Here is a 26,099-nt window from a genome sequence, read left to right as displayed (position 1 = left end):
AATTCATACTTTGCCGTTTATCAAGCGTACAGCAATTTAAAATACATATCCTTGTAGGAAATTAATCGCTCTTCAAAACAGTTTTCCTAAGATTTTTTCGTTAGTTTCACCGATTAAAAAATATTAAACGTCAAAGTTCGAAGAATTAAAGAAAAAATCGTTTTTGTTTCTTATTTTTATGTCTCTCCAAATCACTACATAGTATAAAACAAAGTCGCTTTCTCTGTCCTTATGTCCCTTTGTATGCTTAAATCTTTGAAACTACGCAACGGATTTTGATGCGGTTTTTTTTAATAGATAGAGTGATTCAAGAGGAAGGTTTATACGTATAATAACATAATATAATTTAGTATCAGCATTGCACCCGTGCGAAGCCGGGGCGGGTCGCTAGTAGTAAATATGATAAGCTGGGCAATACATTATTACGTAGGAAATTAACTGATCTTCAAAAATGGTCTCTTATGTTTAGTCGATTAGAATAAGCATTTAGAAGATATTCGTATTCGAAGTTCAATGTATACCGGTTTCAATGCATTTTCAATCACTATGTAGGGAAATATTTGTTAAATTTTTTTATTTTAGGATTTCATTTCTGCTGCAGTATTATATACTGATAATATGGAATAAAAAAAGTTTTAGAATTTAGTTCAGCTTAAGGAAGAGAAAGTAGCAGTAAGATATATAATTTGAATAAATAAAAAAAAAAAACATCAGTTTCTTTAAAGATCAAAATTTTATTTTAAGGTAGTTGTTGCGTGGAGTAATTTAATGTAGGTTTTTATAGAACTTCACGTAATCGTTCTTTGATTGACTACAAATCATATGACACTAATCTGAGTAACATTGACCACCCCAATTTTATGAAAAACGATTTCAAAATATTGAAATTTTAACATAGGCTCTTATGCAGAATAGAGATTTACAGGCGATTTTTTTTAATAAAATCAAAACGCAATGTAGGATCTTTCTAAAAATTTAATATTTATTATTTATTTAATAGTTATTAAAACTTAAATTACAAACCACATAAAAAAAAATGATAATTATTGACCACGTCGCTTCTGAATTATAATTCATCAAGGCTTGAAACTTTTTAAAAATTTTAAAGATGTACTAAAACAGTAGTTAAGTGTGATGTGGTAACAGCGATTATATTATATGTGGCCAGATAAGTGCGCGAAAATGCAAATAGGCACATAATATAAAAATATAACCAATAAATATAATTAACGACCATTAATAATTCAAATTATTGTATTATTAATAAAAAAAATTAATTAATAAAGTTAAATTTTAGTAAATTTATGAAAGGAATACATTTTATAAATTTGTTTAAAAAAAAAATAAAGATAATTTAACATTTATTTTATATTTATCCTAAAAATAAATACATTGTTCAAACGTTTCGTTTGATAACTTCTTAGCGTTTATTATAAATAAAATAGAAAAATAATGAAATTCATAGATTAAATAACATGCATATAAAACGTGTGTATGCGCAGTAACAGTGAACAGTGTTGCCACGATCACATCTCGAATGTTATGGATGTATGTGTATATAAACGTATTGACACCATTTGGATGTATGTGAGAGTAATGTGACTGTACTTTTACAAAAGTTTCCAATGAGCGGCGTTCAACGTGACTACCTCGAAACAACTACTTTAACAAAGTAAGGTAAGAGACTCAGTACCCGATCTTCTATGTATTTGTGTATCTAAATTTAGTAAATATGCTTTTAACCTATATCCGCCAACCGTAAACTTGAAAAATAAAATTCAGATATACCTTGACCGGATTTTTTTTTCCCCGGATGGCGTATTGAGAAGAACGTTATTTCTGATCACTGTGTCTTTTTATTCTAGAGACATACAAATTTTTTAAAACTTAAAATTTAATTGAATTTTTTTTTGTCTGTTTATAATTTAATATACTTTTTTATCTGTTTTAATTTAGGTTAAATTTTCGTCGACAACCTTATTGTTCTCGGATAACTTACAACATCTCTAACGCAATATTATTTTGTTTAAATTTTTTAAATAGAGTAATAAACGCTATTAGAATTAGTTATAATCCCGATGAGTTAGGACCTACAAATAAAGACAGTTTTTCACTTGATAAGTGAAAGAAATATATATTATTTAGATTCCTTATCATGTAAATTATAAATTCATTTATTAAATTTTTTGTTCTAAATTATTGGTTGAATTTTCGTTGTTATAAAATTTTTAGTTTAATATTAAAAATAGTATTACAACAATTGTATTCTAAAAATACATATACACATTCATGTTTCGAATGAAAAAATTAAATACTCAACATTATTTACTAGGCAACTGAATAATTATTGTAAGCAATTATGTTAACTATTTAAAAGTACATAATAAAAAATATATACATATACACTTGTATATATTTAACGAATAATTTATTTATTTTTTACTTTCATTATTTCATTGAATAAATTTCATAAATCATTTTAATTCAAATAATTATCAATGATACTACGCGGGATTCCATGAAAAATTAGAAAATTATTTTTTTTAATTATAAAACTGATTGATATCAATTACATTTATTACAATAGTATTATCGTAATTTACGGTAATTCGGGATAAAGTGTTTTCATTGACAAAAGTAACTATGTTTTTTTCACGCGATCACGATTTCGTTGTTTCACAAAAAAATAGTATAAAGTATTTATAATCGTGTGATTGCGCAAACGCAACGAACAGCAGTGATATTCATATTTGTTGTTGATAAAACATTAAATAGAAACTACAGAAAAATATTAACACTCCTCAGGAAATAAAAAAAAAGAAATTGCGTCACATTTATTTACTATATGATAACATACAATTATTTGATAAAATAAATACAGATACATTATTTTTTAATTATGATCAATATTATTAAAGAACCACTGATCTCTAAATGATATTAATATGTCTTTATCAGCGGTATATTCAGTCTCAGTTTATGTGCTGGCTCGTACGTTTAAGAGTTTAAAAGTTCATTATTTATTTTCAAAAATTTTGTGTTTTTTTTTTTTTTTTAACAAACTTTTTAACGACTAGAACTACATGGATTTAAGTTGTTTATTACTATAATATTAAATTAGTTTCCATTTTTTATTTTTAACGGATTATAACCGTTTTTCGAAAAATAGAATCTGTAAGTAATTACCATTTTAAATTAGGATATTAATTATTAAATATCATGTAATTAATACTTGTTATAAAAACTACGCAATTATAAATCAAACTATTATTTTAATTTACTGTGGAAATTTACCACATACGAGGTTGTTCATTGGCGTAGAAATCGTTATAGCACGTGGACTTTAAAACTGTCATCCGGACAATATGAAATTATATATTGTAATAATTACACTTTAGTAAAAACTACCCAAAAAGTTGATGCTGTGGGGATATGTGGTATATATCTCAATTTTTCCCATGCTCATTATCAAATATTCTACCCATTAACATGTAAGTTTAGTGCGATGTCTACTAACAACATAGTAAAAAATTAATTACTGGCTAGATGTCTTTACAGTAACAAACTTAATGGGTAATTTTTACTCAAAAATTCTCTGGGCGTAGAAATTAATATATTAATAAATTATTTGTATTAAAATAATAACAGAATTAAATTAGAAAAAAAACATCATAATTACAGCGGTAAAAGAAAGACAATTTATATGTTCAATCTTATCCCGGGAAAAAATGATCAGACCTGATCAGACATTAACAGGCATGAGTCTTCAGGCCTGATCAGACATGAAAAATGGACATGTCTGACCAGGCCTGATCAGGTATGCTCATGTATGTTCATGTCCATCCGGGAAAAAAAATTACATATAAAAAATGGTCCTATATAATTATATATAATTATGTATAACTATATTATATTATATATAATTATTCCTATAAAAATAAAAAAAAAAAAAATAAAAAATTCGTGCGTGTGCAGGATTTGAACCGTGGACCTTGCGCTCGAAAGTTCAACACGCTACCCACTGACCTAAGAGATTTAGTTGATAAGTAAGTTTCGTATGAACTTTAAGTAATAAAAATCTTATATGTGATAGATTCTTGGTCAACAAAATTTTATATCTATGAGCAGACATAAACATACATGAACAGGCATGAACAGGTATGATCAGGCCTGAGTATATTTAACGCTTCAGACATGAACAGGCATGACCAGACATGACCAGGCATGAATAGGTATGATCAGGCCTGAGCGTATTTAACGCTTCAGACATGACCAGACATGAACAGGCATGATCAGGCCTGAGTGTATTTAACGCTTCAGACATGAACAGGCATGGACAAGTATGATCAGGCCTGATCATGTCTACAAGTTTTACAAATTTGTATTAGCCCGAGTTGAAATTTAAATCGTAGATTGAACATACTATTACGTATGAAAACGTCAATAAGACTGGCGTAATCGTAGATACAACCTTTCAAAACTTGCAATAAAAAAACTAAACTATATCGGAAACATTCATTCCCAAAAAAACATATTTAGTAGCCAGAAGACGAGAAATAAACATTTTTAGCAGCTTTTGAAAAATATTTTGGGTTTTGCAGGAAATAACTTTACTGATGGCTCGTGAGCTAGTTTCGAGAGTATAGAGTATTCGCTCTGAGTGAAGCCATGGTAGGGGAAATCAAATTGACTGAAGCGTTTGCAGTGGTTACTTTCGGAGTTACGGGAGGCTATGATTACTGAAATTGTAAGCAAGCACACGTGAAAGTATTTATTTTGTTATTATTTAATTATTTATTTTTCATTTTGATTTTTTCCTTAGTATCATATTTTGAATTTGATATGAATTTCAAACAACTTAACCTAAATGGTTACTGCAATCTTTTTTATTTTTTATCATTATACTTACTTATTGATGGTCCGTTTAGCTAAAAAACAAAACTGCAATTACTATAAAACTGTCACATATTTTTTACAACTTTTTTTTTTACTATTATTTATAATATTTATTTATTTTTATGTTTCTTGCTATTGACATACGTATAAAAACATACTCTGACAGCCTCCCGTAGTTCATATTTTGTCTGGCGCTGCAGTCACACTCATAGCGAATAGAGTTAAAGCTTGCTCAAGATTTGCTCAAGGTAGATTCAACATGCTTCTGGCGCCGATTTTCCCCTGGGATTGAATAATAACTTTACTAAAACTCTTGTGTAAGGCTTGCATAAGATTCGCAATTCAAATCTGCCCTAAATGTCTGGAGTAAGAACCATAGGTGAATGGTGATGCTAGCAACTATCGAACATGAGAGCAAGCTTGTGCAAGCCTTGAAAAAAACTGGTATACGGACAGGGATGTTATCACACTAATAAACAGTTTTAAGCTTATATTATAAAAAATATTTTTATTGATTATAACAGATGTAGCCTGTTGTTGGCTAGCTCTTGTCCAGGCCTCGGTTACTTAATATTAATTTAATTAATTTAATGTTATGAGCTGGGGGGTTCACCTCGGTCTCTGAAATTTGCGCTTATTAACTATTAAGGAAAAAGGAATGCCTGGTGGTTTATTTGGTGAAAGATTTGGTTTTGCATTATGAAAGAGAAAATATTATATTTATTTAACCAAATACCAATTTACAATATGAAAATTTCCCCAATAGAATTTATTGTCTCAGTAGAATACGATCTAGGGGACCTCTGACCTGGCCCCGGGTGACTAAAGAGTGTTAATTAATGTAAAATTATTCAAATAGATGGCCGTAGGTCAATTAGACTTTGGCGCTCAATTTTCAAGTCGAACGCACTGTTACAAGATTCATTTATTGTAAGATACAAATTTACTGTTGCTAATGATGGTATAGGTAGATAATAATTAGTTTAAGTTGATAAAATATAATATTACTCGTTTGAAACTTGCTGAATTAAAAATTAACAGGTAACTTAATTACTTCATACCTATTAACGACTTTCGATTATTATATTTCTCAAATTATAATCATGCATACCTGTTTTTACTGGTAACAATTTATAACACTTTACATTGTAAATAAAACGATATAAACAATTTCTTATATCACTTTTATTTTATCTCCCTTATTACAGAATAGCATTTGACCCTCAACTTTTTACAATGTATAATATGCAAGATTTATTCTCATCCGTAGATAAAAATTACTCATATACTCGGTGGGTCTAAATTACGGCGATGTACCAAAATATACTATAAAATACGATATATTAATGTAAAATACCGCGAATCAAGGTAAATTACTGTAAAATACCGTAAGCTGCCGTATATAAAGGAAAATACAGTAATTTCTTTACTGGCAACAGCATTAGTGTGACAGTAGCATTAAATAAAACAAAAAAGCAACATACATGAAAACAGACGGAGTATTTAAAAAAAATTTTAAATAGAAAGAAAAATAACAGACTAAATAATTAATCATTTAAAGAATTGACAAGAATACTAATATAATCTCCATTTACGATATAAGTCGGATAAGTAACAGATTCTGGAAATGGCCCATGATAGATTTGTCACTTATCAGACAAATATCGTACAATATCTTATGCAATTCAGAAGTTAATAAAGTGATAAAGTGTAGGCATCAGGAATTCGTCGTTTCTCCACCGCCACCCAACGCTCTAAAATTGAACTTCTGAGGCAGGGATTACATAAAATAGATTGCAATTATACAATAAAATCTAAATAAACGTAATTATTGGGAAACAAAATAATGATAACGATCAGTGATTGAGGTGTGCACTTTAGAATGTTCAACTTCTTTTTCTTATTCGAAATTTATTAAATTGTTGTAGTTAATCCAATTGTAAATATTTTTACAATGACAAGTATGGATGATAAATTCGGGTTTGCTATTGATCGTGGTGGTACATTCACTGATATTTATGCACGATGTCCTGGAGGTAAAGTCCGAGTTATGAAATTATTGTCAGTTGATCCTGCTAATTATGATGATGCTCCGAGAGAAGGAATAAGACGAATTTTAGAACAAGTATGTTGACACTAAAATTAGTTGATTATAGATCAAGATATGCAATCAATTAATAGTATATACTGTATATTACTAAAATTAGGAAACTGGATGTTCTATGCCACAAGAAGTTGATACTTCTAAAATAGCTTGGATTCGTATGGGAACAACTGTTGCGACAAATGCATTGTTAGAGAGAAAAGGTGCAAAAATGGCGTTAATAATAAATGAAGGATTTAAAGATTTACTTTATATTGGAAATCAAGCTCGTCCGAACATTTTTGACTTACAAGTAATTACACCCAGTGTTCTTTACTCTAAAGTTGTTGAAGTTAAATGTCGAGTAGTTCCTGCTTTACCGGGTAAATGTTCACTCGATAATTCAAAGTGGAGAAAAGTTAAAGGATCAACCGATGAGTTCTTTTACGTCACACAAGAACTCGATGAAACAACTTTAATAAAAGATTTAAAATCTCTGAAAGAAGATGGTATTGCAAGCCTAGCAGTTGTTTTAGCCCATAGTTATTCGTAAGTTTTTTCTTTTGTTTCTTTCAAATATGTATTGAATTAAATTAGGAGAGACCAGGCTAAAAAAAGATGCTATTTTTTAGAAAAAAAATTTGTTTTTGTTTAAAAATATTTCATTACGTTTTTTAGAAAAAGATAAGGCAAGTTGGTTTACTCTTTTTATCAAACAATATTTTTTGGTTCTTATCTAAAATATTTCATTAAAAATTAAAAAAAATTAATTCTCCAGATCAATTCAGCAAAGTATATTCTTTCAAAAAAATATGAATGCTATTTATTTCAAGCTGTAAGATGGATAGCGTAGTTGCTTTAAGGTCTACCAAAATAGCGCTGTTTACCACATATAAACGTGCACCTTTGTTGATACGAAGTACGTGGGTTCGATTCCAAGAGACGAAAGAATATTCTTTTACCGTGAAAATCGATCTCATTCAACTCAATGAAGTATATTCTGTCAATAATATATGAATATCATGAGGTATAAGGGGCCACTATTTAAAAAATAGTCATTTGCTTGAGTATTTTATTCTTGCTCTATGACAATTAATGCTCATTTCGATAATTAAATTTATGAATCAACAAAGTTTCTATTGTTGCTCAATTTACCTCAGAATCAGGTTTTTACAATATTCAATAAGAAAAAAATTTTGTTGCAAGGCAATTGGAAAAATTTTTGTTTTTATTGGAAATATAAAATTTTTTGTGCTGGTCGGACTAATCAACTTACACTATATTTTTTCAAACCGCAATAAAGCATTAAAAAAAAAAAAAGAAAATTCATTTTTTGTCTCAAAAATGTTGATTTATTTTACCCTGGTCTCTCTTGAAGCTTTCATTTAATTCCTGAGCTTGCATTGAATTTGTTTTTAGTTTTGCTGAACACGAATGCCGAATAGGTAAAATTGCACGAGAAATGGATTTTTCCCAAGTTTCTCTATCTCACAAAGTAATGCCAATGACTAGAATTGTACCAAGAGGATTTACGGTATCAGCAGATGCTTATTTAACTCCCCATATTAAAACTTATTTGCAGGTATACAATAGTATATAAAGTTAATGAAAACTAATGAAAAATTTTTTTATGATTAGTCGTAAAAGTTTATTCCTTATAGATTTATTGATTCCCTCTAAATAACAACAATAAAATTGCGATTAAATTTTATAATCCATCTATTGAAGAACAAAAAAAATTGATTTTAAAAAAGAAATTCTCATTTTTTTAACTTCTCGCTAAGCAAATCAAAGATTTTCGAAAAATTCGGGAAGTTATGGTTTCACCATGATTTTTGAAAACCAAGCTTTCGTCACGTGTCGACGTTTTGAGGTCCTAGGAAGCTATTCTGACTATTTTCAGAATGATATCTGAGTGTCTGTATGTATGTATGTATGTATGTATATTTATGTGAACGCTCCATAACTTTTTGACTAATCCACCGATTTGGATAGTTTTTACGGCAATCGAAAGCTTGTAAGCAATCAATTTTCTTACGAATTTTAGATCATCCGATCGAATAGACTGGAATAATTGAGGATTACAAAAAAAATTGTTTTTTTAGATTTTTTGAAACTTCTCAAATAGATTGATCAATCGATTTCAAATTTTAAGCAGCTCTAGAACTCAATGAAATGCGCTCATTGTCGTAAGAACGATCTCAATCGGTTAGTTTGTTCGAGAGATATCGTTGGAGAAAGAAATGGTGAAAAACGGTTTTTTTCAATTATCTTTGAAGTGACTTATCTAATCAATTCTTAAATTTAGTCAGTCCTAGAACTTAATAAAACGCGTCAGTTGCCAGATTTAACGTCAAAATCGAACGGTTAGTGCAAGAAATATCGGCATCGAAAATTAAAAAAAATAACATTTTATGTTATTTTTTGTGGATAAATCAGAATGCAACGTACTAAAATGTAATCAAAATCATATCAACTCTTTGTCTTCATGGTCTCTTTCGATCACTATATAATTTAATGATCTTTAGCTTAAATAATATTATCAACAAAAAAATTAAAAAAATATCGTTTTTAATATTTTTCTTGGATATTTTATATATTGAAGCTCTAATCTGAGTCAAAACTCATTTTAATCCTTAATTTAATCACTTACATTGATTTCTGCCTAAATGCATTTATTTTATTGGATATAATCATGAATAAAAATTTAAAAAAGCTTATTCTTTAATTATTCACCATTCTTAAATTCTCAAACTTTAACATGCAACGTAACTCGTTTGAGTTTGAAAAGCTAATAAATAAACAATCTTATTCAAGAGTATGCTCGAGCTCCTTGAGCATGAAAACAGCGGGAAGTTTTGGGGCTGGATCTCAGTGCCAACCGTTGTCCAGATTTTTTTTTGTTTTTCAATCATCGATATATTTATTGTTTGACGAGGAATAAAGGAATGAACGAATGAAAAAAAATATACAACATTATCACATACAATAAAGAAAATATATTAAAATAATGTTTTTTAGAGCTTTTCATCGGGCTTTAAAAATAATTTGGCGGGTGTGAATGTACTTTTTATGCAAAGTGACGGTGGACTTACGCCTATGAATTTGTAAGTGAGAAAAATACATAAATATATTTTAGCATGCAAATATCTTATTATAATGGAATATTTGAGGATGATCTAAATATAATATACTCTTTATAAAAATATGTTTTTTTAGATTCAACGGTTCACGGGCAATCTTATCTGGTCCCGCGGGTGGTGTTGTTGGATATGCAATGACTACTTACAATAAAGAAACGTCATTACCCATAATTGGTTTTGATATGGGTGGAACATCAACTGATGTCAGTCGTTACGCGGGATCTTATGAGCATGTTTACGAGAGCACAACTGCTGGGGTTACTATTCAAGCGGCGCAGGTTTATTACTTTTTTGTTGTTCTTTACGACATATGTCATATATTTGTAACATAAAGTATAATTTATTTAGTTGGACATAAATACAGTTGCCGCTGGAGGTGGTTCGATGCTTTTCTTTAGATCAGGGCTTTTTGAAGTTGGCCCAGATAGTGCAGGGGCACATCCAGGACCAGCTTGTTACAAAAAAGGAGGTCCTTTGGCAGTAACAGATGCAAATCTTGTACTAGGCCGTCTTTTGCCAGAATACTTTCCTAAGATATTCGGTCCAAATGAAAATGAACCACTTGATAAGAATGCTACAATAATTGCTTTTGAACAATTGACCGGCCAAGTATACTAATTTTATTTACGATTTAATAACTTCAGTTACCATGGTGGATTCAAAATACCATAAAATTCTGTATTTCCGGTAAATTATGGTGAATTGGATACGCTACACCAAATCGGCGCAAAAATTTGGTATCATAGAAAGAGTATTTTTTTCTCGCTTATTAAATTCTTTTTGCATACTGTCCTTTTACTCTAACTAACTGTGTTACTAAAAGAATTCGCTCCCTATATTTGTCGTAAAATTGTATGGTAAATTTACTTTATATTATCGTGGTTGTGCCGTACATTGTAAATAGTTTTCTAAGAAAACGTTGACTAACTTATTTAATATCCTCAGTGTAAAGTTTACATCAAAGGTAAGTTTCGTGAGGAGTAAAAATGAATATTTCAGTCATTTATTTATTATTTCGCCTAAAAAATTACATTTATCAAATATAAAATCATTCTAATATTAAAAATTTGTAGTCTAAGTTTAAAGTAATTTCGAACTAAAAATTAAATCCCGATTTTCAACTTTTTTATTCACGGCAGTTTGGGTATAAATATATGGTAAAAATTGCCGTATTATTTTGTGTAACATTCCCGTGTGAGAAAATTTCGTTCTCAAAGTGTTCCAAACAAGCTCATAACTGTAAAGTTCTCAATTTTTGAGATAGTTTATAACTTTGAGTGGATGAACTTTTAGAACTATGAAAGCATTCAACAATAAAAAAAAATTTCAACTAAATACTTTTAAGACATGTTTTTCCGAATTTTTCAAGCAAAAATAATTCGACTTGAAAATATTGCTGGTTACACTCTAAAACCAAGTGTGTTACAAGTATATTATTTTAATACATATTAAATGTGCTCTATATTTAATGCCATAAGCAAAACTATAGTTTTCTGTAGTCATTTAAACGACGTTTCACAGTGTATTAAATATCTATAGATTGCTTATGGCGTTTCAATGTTATTTGGGAGTGTGTTGATTTTGACTGCACACTTGGTTTTAGAGTGTTTAAAGAACATTATAAATAAAAAACTTTAAAACCAATCATGAAAGTTTTGCGACTCTTGATTAGAAATTTTCAAGCCCTGGTGGATTCGAATAACTGTTAATTACGGTATTCATAGTAAATTACGGTAATTACCGTAATTTCCGGTTTTCGGAAGAATTATAATAAAATACGGTATTTCACTGCAAATTGCGGTATTCTACGGTGAATTATGGTATATCACCATAAATGTATAGTTGGTTACCTGCGTTAATATCCGCGACAAAATAACCGACGATAAAATATACCCGCGACAAAATATTCGACGACAAAATATCCTCGCGACATAATTTCCCTAAGACAAAATATCCCACGACAAAATATTTCTGGATTAAATATCCTCAAGATTGAATATCAACAAAAAAATACAGTATCCCTTTTTTCTCAGGTTTTGTGTTAGTGGAAATATAAAATCTATAAGCCTACCCATGCAAGAGCTGACAGAGTTGAACAAAGGGGTCGTCCTTGATTCAGCACTGGGGAACCTAGCTTTGGCACATCTATATCGGCCCATGCTTAGGTCAAGAAAGGTTACTCAATCCTGGCCATTCCAATCATTACCCAAATCTTGGCCAGGACTGGGTTCTCCTATTTTGGCCATTCAGTGGTGACCCAGGCTTGGACCAGGACTGGGTAACCTAGCCTTGGCCGTTACAATAATTACCCGGGCTTGGGCCAAGACCGGCTTCTCCTATTTTGGCCATTCAATGGAATCCCACACTTGGGCCAGGACTGGGTAACCTAGCCTTGGCCGACCCAATGATTACTCGAGTTTAAGCCAAGACTAGGTTCCTTTGCCTCGATCATTTAATGGCAACCCAGACTTAGGCCAAGGTAGGATTATCCAAGTTCGGGTATACCTATAGTTTTCCATCCTGGGGCCAGAATTGGCTAATCAAGGTTTTTTATTAATTATCCAATCATCTTATTATTATGGTTTTTTAAATTAATAATTATTTATTTTTGAATTAAAATAAGTTTTAATGAATAAATATTTTAACATTCTGATTAAAATTATTTACAATTAATAATTAATACATTTTTTAGTTCGTTATTATTTGCAATCTACAACCGTAATTTTATAATTTTACTTATAAAAATTAATTTCATTGGGAAATAACTCATGAATTTCTATAATAAATGTTGTTTTAAATAACAGTGGTAGAGTAAGAGAATTAAGCTGGGTTTTTGATAAATAATCAATTAAATTTAATAAATTTTATTTTTAATAATTATGTAATTATTACATACATAATACGAAATTATTATTTATTTGTTTCTTAATCGAAAATATTAATTCAATTGCTCTTTATATTTTATAAAACCGAGGGGCTGTAGTAAAATGAATAAGTAGAACATATAAAAGTTTCAATTCAACATTAGTAGGTTCGTCCAGTAGCCAGCGTTCAGACCCAGCAATCAGAAGGACGACAATTCGCGCCCAGAGCTCAGCAGAACTTTCACCGAGTTTTTTTCACGTCATTTACCTCACTTAAATAGTTTAAACGTTAATAATCACAAACTCTAGTACTTTAATAACAATCAAAATTTTTTTTTAATTAAATTTATTTATTTTTTCGATGCATAGGTCAGGTCTGGCAACCAAGCATGGGCCAGGTCTGGCAAGCAAGCATGGGTCAGGGCTGGCAACCAGGATTGGCACGATGTTATCATTCCAGACTTCTACCAAGGCTGGAACAAGGCTGGCTTACAAACTCGTCCCAGAGTTCAACATAGTTTAACCAAGCCTGGCCCAAGCCTGGGCTCGTCGTACTTTCCTGTCTGGGTATACGCTTAAAATAGTACGGTGCCTTTTTTTCAGGGGTTTAGTGTGCGTGGACATTAAATATATAAGCCTATAGCCTTCAATAGTACGGTGCTTTTTTTTCATGAGTTTTGTGTGCGTGGACATCTAAAATATTATTAAATTAATCAACGGCGTCAAAATTCAAATTTTGGAAATCACAAGTTTGACATGAATAATTTTTAAGTTACTTATGGACTGAATATTGAATTTAGATTTAAATATTTACTTGATAATATAAATTTTTTAAACGAAAGAAAATTTTTTTCAATTGGAATAATTTTTTTTTATTTTTAATTTTTTCAAATGATTCTGTTACAAAAATATTTAATCTTGAGAATATTTTACTCAGAGATATTTTGTCGCGGATATTTTGTCCACGGATATTAACGCGTGTCACCGCATAGTTTTACTGCAAAATTACGGTATTTTACCGTAAAGTAAAGTATTACATTGTGATACGCAGAATGCTGCACGTTGCGGTAATTTGCCATAAATTACCGTTTTTCACCTTAATTTGCCGTAAAAAAATGCCGTAGAAAATTCACAGAAAAGTACGTTATTTTGTGGTAATTTACGGTAAATACCGTCATTTACCATCATTCGAATTCGCAAGGGAGAACGAGATATGGTGATTAACAATTTTCCACTCTTAAATTTTGTTGGAGTATCAAACATGATCAACTCCAAGTTCAGAACTGTCTCGAATTTGGAAATTCACTGTTATGAACTTTCTTGGAACATTTTGGGAACGAAATTTTTCTACGCTGGTTGTGACACTACCATGAATTACAGTAATTTGAATCCTTCAGAAAAACTTCTCAAATTATTATATTTAATAAAATATAAACATGCAGGTCAATAATTACTTAACGACAGTTAATGGTGAAACATCAACTCATATGTCTATTGAAGAAGTTGCAATGGGACTAATTAAAGTTGCTAATGAAACAATGTGTCGTCCGATTCGAGCTCTTACACAAGTAAATCGAAAATAGTTAAAAAATATATTCTATCACTAAAAATAAAAAATACTATCAATCGTTTAAATAACTATCAATTAGTCTAAAGGTTATGATACTGCAATGCATGTTTTGGCTTGCTTCGGTGGAGCTGGTGGACAACATGCTTGTGCAATCGCACGGTCTTTAGGTATGGAAACAGTCTTTGTTCATAAATATGCTGGCATTTTATCAGCTTATGGGATGGCACTGGCTGATGTTGTCGAAGAAGCTCAAGAGTCTTGTGCTGAAATTTATCATGAAGGTCCTACATAGCTATTAATTATTATTAATCGATAATTAACGGTGAAAAAATGATTTTATAATAAAATTGGTATTCATAGATTCATTCAAAAGACTAGACAAACGTTTCGATAATTTGGAAAAAAAAGTTCGCGATAAATTGTATAAACAAGAATTCAATGATGATCAAATAATTATTGAATATTACTTACATTTACGGTACGAAGGTACTGATGGTTCACTTATGTGTACCCCAAAATTAAATAAAGATGAACAAGAAGTACACACAAAGCATGGAAATTTTGCTCAAACTTTCTTAGAAAGGTAATTCAAAAATGAACATATAGATATATATGAATGTGACTAAAATAAAATTTTCGAAATTTTGTTATTGTATAAGTCACGTATATTCACACATCTTTACACATATTGTTTACTGTACCGATCGAACTTAATTTGTCAGAGCATCTAGAAATTGATAAGCTGCTCCGGTTCGCACTTTAGAAATCTAAATCGGTTTATCCGTTCAATAGTTCTAGAATATTTACATACATACAAACGTACATACATGCATTCGGACATCATTTTGAAATTAGTCAAGATAGCATTCTAGGGCCTAAAAACATCGAAACCTGTTCAAAACTTGTTTTTCGAAAATCGCATCAAATTAAACCAATGTCCCCGAACTTTTTAAAAATTTCCAATTTTCTTAGCGGCAAATTAAAAATTTCGGTTTTATTTTCGGTCATCTTTATATATGTATATAGAAATACACTATAAATGGAATAAATATTCTTCAAGATATCAAACAGAATTCGGATTTACAATGGCTGACCGTAAAATTCTTGTTAATGATATTCGAGTTCGTGGTATAGGACAATCAAAAATTCCTGAAGAATTTGAATTTCCAAAAGTAACAAATTTACCAGTACCTGAGAAGGTAATAATTATTTTATTAAACAATTATATGTAAAGAGTATATTCAATTACAATATAATTCAATATAATTAGGTTACAGATGTGTATTTTGATGGAGGCTATCAAAATACTAATATATATCAAATGCACGCCCTTAGTCACGGTCATAGAATTGATGGGCCAGCAATTATCATGGACAGTTTAAGTACAATATTGATCGAACCAGGTTGTACAGCTTGTATTACATCTCGGGGCGATATTCGTATTACTATAGGCAAAAGTTTGCGTTCTGACATTACTACTGAATTAGATCCCATCCATTTAAGTATTTTTTCTCATCGATTTATGAGTATTGCTGAACAAATGGGAAGGTAATTCGAATGAATAAATATTAAAATAAATAGACATCATTTAAAAAAATATCTACTAAATGAAATATTATTTTTATTATTTAGAATTCTCCAGAGAACGTCTATTTCAACGAACATAAAAGAACGTCTTGACTTCTCATGTGCTATATTTGGACCAGATGGTGGTCTTGTATCAAATGCACCTCACATTCCAGTTCATCTAGGGGCAATGCAAGAGACCGTACAGTACCAAATGAAAGCATTCAAAGGAGAATTTACAAAAGGGGATGTAATCCTAGCTAATCACCCTTCCGCAGGTGGTTCACATTTACCGGATTTAACTGTAATTACACCTGTTTTCTATGGGTATGTTACTAAAGTAATAATAAATGCTAATGAATTTTCTGAGCCCATCTTTTCGGTATATCATACAACATGATGCCTGTTTTTTATTTCTACTAGGGATTTACCGAAGCCCGTATTTTTTGTAGCCAGTAGAGGTCATCATGCGGATATTGGTGGTATTACACCGGGTTCAATGCCACCTCACTCTACTACTTTACTTCAAGTGAATCATTTATTAGATTTTCGAATAATTATTAAAAACTGTTCTTCAAGCAATTATTGTTATTTTAGGAAGGAGCGACTTTTAAAAGTTTCATAATCGTTCACAAAGGTCATTTTCGAGAGAAAGAATTGACTGATGAATTAATGGCACCGGGAAAAATACCTGGTAGTTCGGGAACACGAAATTTAGCTGATAATATTAGCGATCTTAAAGCACAAATAGCTGCTAATCATAAGGTTCAATTATATATAATTTTATATTTTATTATTTCCATGCATTAGATATATGAGAATAATTTAAAAAACTGATAACTATTCCGTCTTAACAATAGGTAAGGAATTATTGTATTCAATGAAAAAACAATCTTATCGTATGTACAAAATTTTAGGTTCATTTAAGAGGGCTTGCAAATAAATTTTCAGTTTTTTTCCATTTTTTTTAATTATTACTACCCAATAATTTGATTGGGTAAAACATTTTAATATTTTTAATGAGTTCAATATCTCGTTTCTAAATTTGGTATCGTCAGTTATATACAAAACGATTACTTTTTATTAATATATAAAGGAACTATCGAGAGCGTTTATATTTTTATTAGAATTAGAAATATACTAAAAACTGATTTGCGCGATCGCTCAAAATTCAGCTAAAAATTTTTAATTTCGAGAGGATTATTTTTTAATGAAATACAATTTTTTTGCCTACTTTTAAGTAAAAAACAACATTTGATTTTCTTTAGCACCCATATATATATATATATATATATATATATATATATATATATATATATATATATATATATATTGTATAGTGCAGTATATTGACTGTAAGATTGGTTTACAGGGCACGCAGCTGGTAAACGAGCTCATCGACATTTACGGCTTGGAAGTTGTCCAAGCGTACATGGGTCATATCCAACAAAATGCGGAGTTGGCTGTACGTGAAATGTTCACGAGTGTTGGTGAAAAGTTGCTACGCAAAACAGGTAGTACCACTGTCATGGCCACGGATTATCTTGACGATGGAAGTGTTATTCAGTTGCATCTAAAGTTCAATATAGATAATGGAGAAGCGGTTTGTGATTTTACGTACGTCAAAATAATTACAGTAAAACAGGACAAGTAGTGACTCAATAATATAAAATGATATGTTTTCAAATTCGAATAAATAATATAGCATTACTACTAAAGATCTCAACCTATCCTGATTTCTTAACTTGTTTTCTTTTAAAAATTATATCTTATTGGGAAACTCTTTCATTTATTAAAAAAAAAAAAGTGAAAGAAAGACAATTATTGATAGACTTGAACTTTTTATTTTTTTATTTTTACAGCGGTACTGGGTATGAAGTTTGGGGTAATTGCAATGCACCACGTGCAGTTACATTATCTGCTATAATTTATTGCCTGAGGTGTATCGTCGGTCGCGATGTACCTTTGAATCAAGTATAAATTAATTTATATCATTAAAATAATACGAGATTTAAAAATAGTACTGAGAAAAATAATAATAATAAGAAAATATTTTAGGGCTGCTTGAAACCGGTCAAGATAGTCATTCCTAAAGGTTCACTTCTGGATCCTTCAGAAGAAGCTGCTGTCGTCGGTGGGAATGTTCTAACTTCACAACGAGTTGTTGATGTAGTACTAGCAGCTTTTGGCGCTTGTGCTGCATCTCAAGGATGTATGAATAATATAACTTTGGGCACGGATACTTGGGGTTACTACGAAACTGTCGCTGGAGGAAGTGGAGCGGTATGAAATAGATAATATTATTATATTTCAAAGTTATAGTTACGTTAAGAAATAAATTTTTCTACATTTTAAATAAATATTTTGCTACTCAATTTAAGGGCCCAACTTGGCATGGCCGTGGAGGAGTTCATACACATATGACCAATACACGGATCACTGATCCTGAAATTCTGGAATTGCGTTATCCTGTGATATTAGAAAAATTTTCATTACGCCCTAATAGCGGTGGAGATGGTGCTTATCATGGTGGTGATGGTGTTATTCGTGAAATGAAATTCAGGTCACCAATGACGTTGTCTATCTTAACCGAAAGACGATCGCATAATCCTCCTGGTCTAGAAGGTGGACTACCGGGTGCACGTGGACGTAATACTTTAACAAGAATTGACGGGAGAAAAATAAATCTCGGGCCAAAGACTGCAGTACCTGTTTACCCTGGAGTAAGTTTTTATTATTTTACTATTTTATTCAACACATGCACGATTATCTTGATTACTTTGCCTGTGAAGCGAACTCTAAATGGCTGTTTATTGACTGGTTTATTACTATAATCAATGAAAAGGGAAATTTCTAAGTTTTTTAAAAATAAAATATATACTAATATATTTATGAATTTTTAATTGGTTGACCGCATTCAATATTAATAGTTTTAATAAAATAATTTTATAATCTTATATTTAATCTAATAAATTTACATTTGCACCGTACCACTATACGATTACTAAGGCTTCAATTTACAAGTTCACGTTCAAACTGCGATGATATATATTCACTGTATTACTTAACAAAATCGTTCAAATATGTGCCAATTTCGTGTATACTATTTTAAACGAATAAAAATATTTTATAGTACGATTTAATCGATATAAATGTATACGTACTCCGATATGGAATTTTAGCATCAAAATCGATGTTACTTTTCTACTTTATTGAGGCGGCTTATTACGATACCGTCTTAACCGAAATTTTTTTAAATAATATCGGTTAAGGGGTTATAGCTAAAAGGTGTTCATTTTTAAATTTGATTTTTTTACGGGCTATTTATGACAAAAAAAAATTATCCAAAGATATTATAAACGTTATTTGAAATGTATGTATTCCATTATATACTATGTAGTGAATGGATATAAATATGTCGCATATACATTATCTCCATAAGACCTGGATTCCCGTAGTTTTATGCATCCTCGTAAAGATTTTATTTTTACTAATGCCATGTGACCTCTTTTCTTCCGGTATACCGCCTTTTTCGTGTTTGTTAGCTCTCGACATATCGCTATTCATTTCGTCTTGGCTTAGGCCAGGCTTGGCGGCTATATTATATATGTATCTATATATAGGCTATTTCGAAAACCTTATAAGAGACAATCTTAAAGAAATAAAATGACCTCCAAAAAAAGTCTCATGGTATTTAGCGATAAAACTGATAATTTCGTCGAGAAAGTCAAATAACATTGAAATTTACAATTAACTCAACTTAGGCTTCAAATCACTTTTGAAAAAGTGGATATTTAAGAAAATCGATAAGATACCCATTTTGTAGACCGTTCAATTCCTAATAAAATTATCTATTGATTTTTTCAACGAATTAATCTATTGATGACTTATAAAATTCCAAAGCTAGAAAGTAAACTCGTAAGATGCTCGCATCTGTAGACATTAATATTAAGAGCTCATATTTTATGAGGAATAGGCTGTCGTCATTTCCAATAATAATTTCGATAAACCTAAGAAAAAAAATCTGGAAACCGCCTGACTCTGCTGGCCAGTCCCAACGCTCATAGAGCTCGAAAACATTATTGTTTGTGAATTTTTAAGCTCTTAGGGCTCAAAAATCTGTTAGGCCGGTAAAGCATACCTTCACTGAAAAAAAAAATCATTTTTGTCCGACGATATCTTTTGAACGAACCAACCGATTTGAACGTTCTTGGTGGAAATCGAAAGGGCTCACTACGACTTAAAATTGATTACATTTTGAGGCGAATCAAGCAAGTGGTTTATAAGTTATACGCAAAACACCTACAAAAAAATTTTTCTTTGTATAACTTGTAAACTACATGACCGATTGATTCTAAAATCTAATCAATTTTAAGTCTTGGTGAGCCCGTCCGATTGCCACCAAGAACGTTCAAATCGGTTGATTTGTTCCAAAGATATCGTCGGATAAAAAAAGTTCACACACACACACATGGACGTTCATCTGGAAATAGTCAGAATAGCTTCCTAGGACCTTAGAACGTCAACATCTAATGGAAACTCGATTTTCGAAAATCAGGCCGTAACCAATAACTTCTCTTGTTTTGAAAATTTGCAATTTTTATTGTCGGAAAGTAACGATAGTAGATTTTTCTGACACAGTCTCATATATATTTATATATTGTAAGCTTAATATAACATAAATTTTTTTTATTTTACAATATTCAACTGGTTGTATCTCATGAATACTACACTTTTGCAATATAAGTGTAATGAATAATTTTGTGGAGGATAAAATTTACTAAAAGATTGGTACTATGCATATATTTTGTAGGATGTGCTATTTTTTCAACTGTTAACAAAAATATTTGAAAAATGTGAAAACTTGACTATCGGAGCTGATGCAATCGAAATAGATCGAGTTAGAGTAAAATCATTTTATAGACTCTCAAAAAGCAACAAATACTCTACCAATAAAAACTGGTTTCAAAATGATAGTTTACAATCCGACTACGCTATAACAATTCAATAAAAAAGTTACTTGATTCGCATGCTTTTTAAATGAAAAAAATTGTAAGTGAAAAAGGAAATATTTAAAATAAATATTAAGGGTTCAAGCTTTCAGAAAATCTTTTCTTGCACACACCAAAATTTGTGTGTCTTAACGAAAAAAAAACGGCTTATCGGTTGACCCTGCGGGCCAGCCCCAAAACTTCCCGCTGTTTTCGGGATTTTTGAACTCGAAAAATCGTTGAGAATACATTTTCAAGCTCTTCGAGCTCGAAAATACTGTTGTACGCATTTGTTTTCAAAAAAAAAAATTTTTTTCACAATTTTTTCTCCAGTGATATCTCTCGAACGAATTAACCGATTGAGGCGGTTAAGGTGGCAATCGACGCGTTGTATTGAGTTCTGAAGCTGATCAGATTTTGAAATTAATTAATCTAGTCGTTTTTGAGAAATTTCGAAAATACTAAAAAAAATTTTTTTTTTTAACTCTTTCGATAACGGTTTTTCCTGAACGAATGGACCGATTTTGATAGTTGAGGGCATTTGACGCGGCTTATGAAGTTTCAGAGCCCAGTTGATTTTGGAATCAATCCATCGAGCACATTACAAGTTATCCAAAAAAAACATTTTTAAAAAAATTTTATTTTTGGAACATTTCTGAACGAGCCCTATCGATCAAGCTCAATTTTTTTCAGCTTTTAGATATTGACAAGCCGCGTCAAATGCCACCTTGACGATCAAAATCGGTCCGTCCGTTCAAAAGTTACAGATATTGACATACGTACATGCATACATACATACACTCGGACATCATCTTGAAATTAGTCAGGATAGCTTCCTAGAACCTCAAAACGTCAAGATCTCTTAGAATTTCGGACCGAAACCAATAACTTCCCGAATTTTTGAAAATTTCCAATTTTCTTAGCGGGAAGTGGAGAAAATAGTTGATTTTTTTAAAGCACCCTAATATCCATATAATAAGATGTTTATAAATATAAAATGAGTTTAGTCTTTATTCGCTCGTAATTTTTTTCTATGCAACGTTGATTTGGTAAAGACTATAGAGTCGAAAGAAATAAAAAAAAGTAACGGTAATAATAATGATAAAGAAAAGATAGAAATAAAGCAGTTGAGAATTATACTCGAGAGATCGGCTTGATAGGAGCTATACCACTGAAAAGATGTGGTTTTATTTGCTGTGTTGCAAAGAGAGAATATGTAAGATAGTTCTGTGACAAGAGTAGTTCGGCGCCTAGGATAAAAATTTGTGAGCGGAGCACTTATCAACGTACTCATCTACTTTTTTTTCTTTATACGCTTTTTAAAGACAAGAGAATGCTTTGTCACTGTAGTAACTACAGCCTGGCATGAACATTGAAGTAAAAAAAAAAAAACTAAATAGTGCGGAATAAAATTAAAAATGTGTTAAATTCATATGGGTACTTCGTTAACAGCACTAAGCTTGAAAAGTTTATGCAAAAACTGCAATTTAAACTGTCGGGCAAATTATTTTATAAATTATAATTTATAGAATTATCTGACAAACTAATTAAATTTAAATTTGTTCTTTTTGTTTATAAGGACATATTTCTTCTTGAAACTCCTGGTGGTGGTGGATATGGCGTTCCTGGAACAGAATCATCAGCTTTAACGAAGAACGTAACAACTTTTGTTGAGCATGGAAGTGTTTATGAATATCGAAAAGCCCAAGAATCAGTTTAGTTTTTTTATTCAATCGGTGAATTATACACTGCATAATAAAGTAATATTAATCATATAAAATAATAATACATTAATATGAGTTAATTTATGTTAACTGCTGCAATTATATAATTCATATTATTAATATATATTTTATCAAATAAAACTATAGCTTTTTATTATTTCGTACTATAATACAGCAGTGAAGACCAGGGCAAGATGACTCACCCCCAATATTTAGTAAAAACAAAAAAAAACTTATTTGTCGAAAATTATTTCGTGTTTTAATATTTATAAAGAATTTAGAAGCAAAACAAAATATTTGTAGTGAAATGAAACACCATAAAATTTCGAAAATAAAAATATGAAAAGTAATTTTTTATCAAACAAAAGTTTTTTAAAAATAATTTTCAGTAGCGGACAATCATGTCGCAGAAGGAATACTTTTTGTACGAAAAATCTTGTGAATAGTACTGAATTTACCCAAGTAGATAAAACTGTTTTGTAGCAGGTTCTTAGAAGCCACAAGGAATAATTACTTGCTTAGGTGAGCCCAGTATCTCGTATGTTTATTCATATTTGCTGATAAATTTACCGCAGCGATCAGTATACTGTCATAGAGTACCACAGATAGGCACGAAAAGTTTTGGAACTAATGGGAAATTATTAATTATCAATCGGTCTATTTTCATCGGAATCATTTCTACTATCATGGAAATAATTATGCTACTAATTGAAATAATTTTCACCATCTTCCCAGTAATTAAAGTATATTTCTTATTTGCTTCAGTGCTCTGAAGCATGCTCATTTCATATATTTTGAATAACGGTGTTTTTAATTATGTTAAATTTACTTATCTTAAAGACAAAAATCTGAAAACCGCCTGACCCTGCGGGCCGGGCCACGAAGTTTCCGCTATTTTTGAGCTCAGGAGCTGGAAAATACTAATGTTAATACATCTTTGAGCTGTTCAAGATCGAAAATAGAAATGTCGCACCTTCCATTGCGAGAATTCAAGTAATAATCACTATAAAAAAAAAAAAAAAAAAAAAATAATAATAATAATAATAATAATAATAATAATAATAATAATAATAATAATAATGAAGTAAATTGTCGTTTTTTTTACCGATCAAGCTCAATTTTTTACAGCTTGTAGGAATTAATAAGCTGCACTGAATGCCACTTTGGAGATCAGAACTGATTCATCCGTTCAAAAGTTACAGAATATTTTCATACGTACGTACACACATACACTCGGACATCATCTTGAATTCAATCGGAATAGCTTCCTAGAATCTCAAAACATCAAAACCTGTTAGTAATTCGATGTTCGAAAATCGGACCGAAACCAATAACTTTCTTTTTTTTGAAAATTGTCATTTTTCTTAGCAGAAAGTTCAAAAAGTTAATTAAATTATAAACTAATTTTCAAACTCTTACGAAGACAAAATAAAATTTTTTTGATGTATTGAAAAATCGCAACGTCCATTAGTTAAATAAAAATAATTTGATTTGAATTATGACAATCTGCCAATAAAAGAAAAATGATATGATTTGGAAGTATTTTTTACGAAGTTAAAAATTGATTCGATGTTTGAACTGTGTACATAAATGTTTTAGAGATAGCTTCTTTATTCTTTCAAATGGAAAGAAAAAAAGATAACGAGCAAAATGGAAAGTTACATACATCGTATGCTTTGTTTTTGTCCGACTTTTTATTTTACACCGTCAATGCAACAAATAATGAAACAATAAATATATGTCGTTGTTGACGAAAGAAAGTTAATTTCTTTCATAGTGTAGCTTATATTTTCGAGAAGACTTATCGACATTTTAAAGTCTTTTTTATAAAACTGTTTATTAAATTTAGTAACATTAAATTCTATCGCTTACATAAAACCCAATTATAAAGCCACTTGAAAAGTCTTTGTTACAAAATTGTTTGGTTATGATAATGGATCCCCGAAAGGCAAATTAACCACAGTAAAGTTTTATAGAAAGACAAACTTTAATAAGTATCAACTTCGAAGTTAATTGTTATTTTAGTTCTTAAGAAACATTAATGCGTAATTAATCAAGGTAAAACAATCTAAATATATTTCATTTGCTAAGCTTTAAAACAAATAAATTATTTAGTATGAATAATTATACTTCACAATCGATAAATATTTATTTATTTTATTACTTAACAAAGGTGATAATTAAATAAAAATACAGTAATTATAAAAATTTTATTTTAAATCTACGATGAATAAAAACTTGTGGAATTGTATTTTATAACTCACCTTGTTTTCTTGTTTTTTATCATTGCTTATTAATTTTATTGATGAAATTTTTTTACTCTTTATCTTCATATAAAATGTGAAACTATTCCGATAAAATTTTAACGTCAGACAAGAATAATCTTAGAAAGGTCTAGTTCAAAGTATCCCTAGAATCTAAAAGATGAGGAGATAGATACGAGAATGGGAATAAAAGAGAAGAAGATGGGTATTGCATGTCTGCATCGTCCATCTTCATTGCCCAAGGGCTTAGGAAAGATCGAAACCTCGCCGCGCCTGTTTCCACGATGACACCTATCCTATTCCTTAGAGACATCCGTTTGGAGCTTACCTTTCACAAGCATATATCCCACACCCTGTATCATTGTAGACATATGATACACACACACACACGCACACAAACACACATATATATATATTTATTAGGGTGGCACGAAAAAACCGACTATTTTTTTTTCGATCTCGCATGAAAATTTGTTGATTTACGATGTTTTCAAACACCTCTCCAAAAATTAGCTCGATAAAAAATTTTCAAGAGGTCGCTCAAGAATTTTAAAAATATTAAAAATGATTCGAATTTTTAATTTCTAAATTTGTTCTTTCTCATGGCAGCAATAGTTTATACTTGTAAATTAATGACTATGCTGAAAATTTCAGCCCAAAATTTAAATATTTAAAAGGCGCTCAAGAATTTCGAATATTAACCGATAAATCGTAATTGATAGTTGGAATTAGTTGTTGTATTTTTTTATGACTTAATTATTGTTATTCCAGTCAAATATAACTTTTGCATAACCAAAAATATTCAGGACAGCTTTAAACAATAAAATTTGGTAAGTTTTGAATAAGCGAAAAAACCTACAAATTGAATTAAAAAATAAAAAAGTATGCAAATAACTTATTATTTCTATTTCTCGGGTTGTATTTTCGTTCACTGTGATACCCATTGATGGTGAAAAAATCGAGAAGCTTTATTACTAATATCTAAGGGTCGCTCGAAA

The 26,099-nt window shown here is 30.3% G+C and overlaps 1 protein-coding gene across 5 annotated transcripts; it reads left to right on the top strand.

The window, feature by feature from the left end:
* Positions 1 to 1,352: 1,352 nt before the first annotated feature.
* Positions 1,353 to 23,819, top strand: LOC103568952 (5-oxoprolinase). Of its 5 annotated transcripts, none has more exons than XM_014443808.2 (20): positions 1,353 to 1,672; positions 6,825 to 7,021; positions 7,104 to 7,528; positions 8,399 to 8,561; positions 10,001 to 10,086; positions 10,199 to 10,400; positions 10,471 to 10,731; positions 14,429 to 14,554; positions 14,636 to 14,837; positions 14,917 to 15,139; positions 15,617 to 15,755; positions 15,827 to 16,104; positions 16,189 to 16,449; positions 16,546 to 16,651; positions 16,720 to 16,887; positions 17,495 to 17,739; positions 17,985 to 18,096; positions 18,181 to 18,405; positions 18,504 to 18,845; positions 22,693 to 23,819. In XM_014443808.2, exons 2-20 carry the CDS (start codon positions 6,851 to 6,853, stop codon positions 22,831 to 22,833), a joined length of 3,876 nt encoding a protein of 1,291 aa, XP_014299294.1. In that variant the 5' UTR covers positions 1,353 to 1,672; positions 6,825 to 6,850; the 3' UTR covers positions 22,834 to 23,819. The 5 variants fall into 5 exon arrangements, with proteins under 5 accessions (XP_014299294.1, XP_008544217.1, XP_008544218.1 ...); XM_008545995.3 differs by having other exon boundaries at positions 1,353 to 1,677; XM_008545996.3 differs by lacking the exon at positions 1,353 to 1,672 and adding an exon at positions 3,012 to 3,174.
* The last annotated feature ends 2,280 nt before the right edge of the window (positions 23,820 to 26,099 follow it).

This window comes from Microplitis demolitor, chromosome 3 (assembly GCF_026212275.2).
Source record: "Microplitis demolitor isolate Queensland-Clemson2020A chromosome 3, iyMicDemo2.1a, whole genome shotgun sequence".
Taxonomy (NCBI): Eukaryota; Metazoa; Arthropoda; class Insecta; order Hymenoptera; family Braconidae; genus Microplitis; species Microplitis demolitor.
This window is presented reverse-complemented; position numbering and strand designations above follow the sequence as displayed.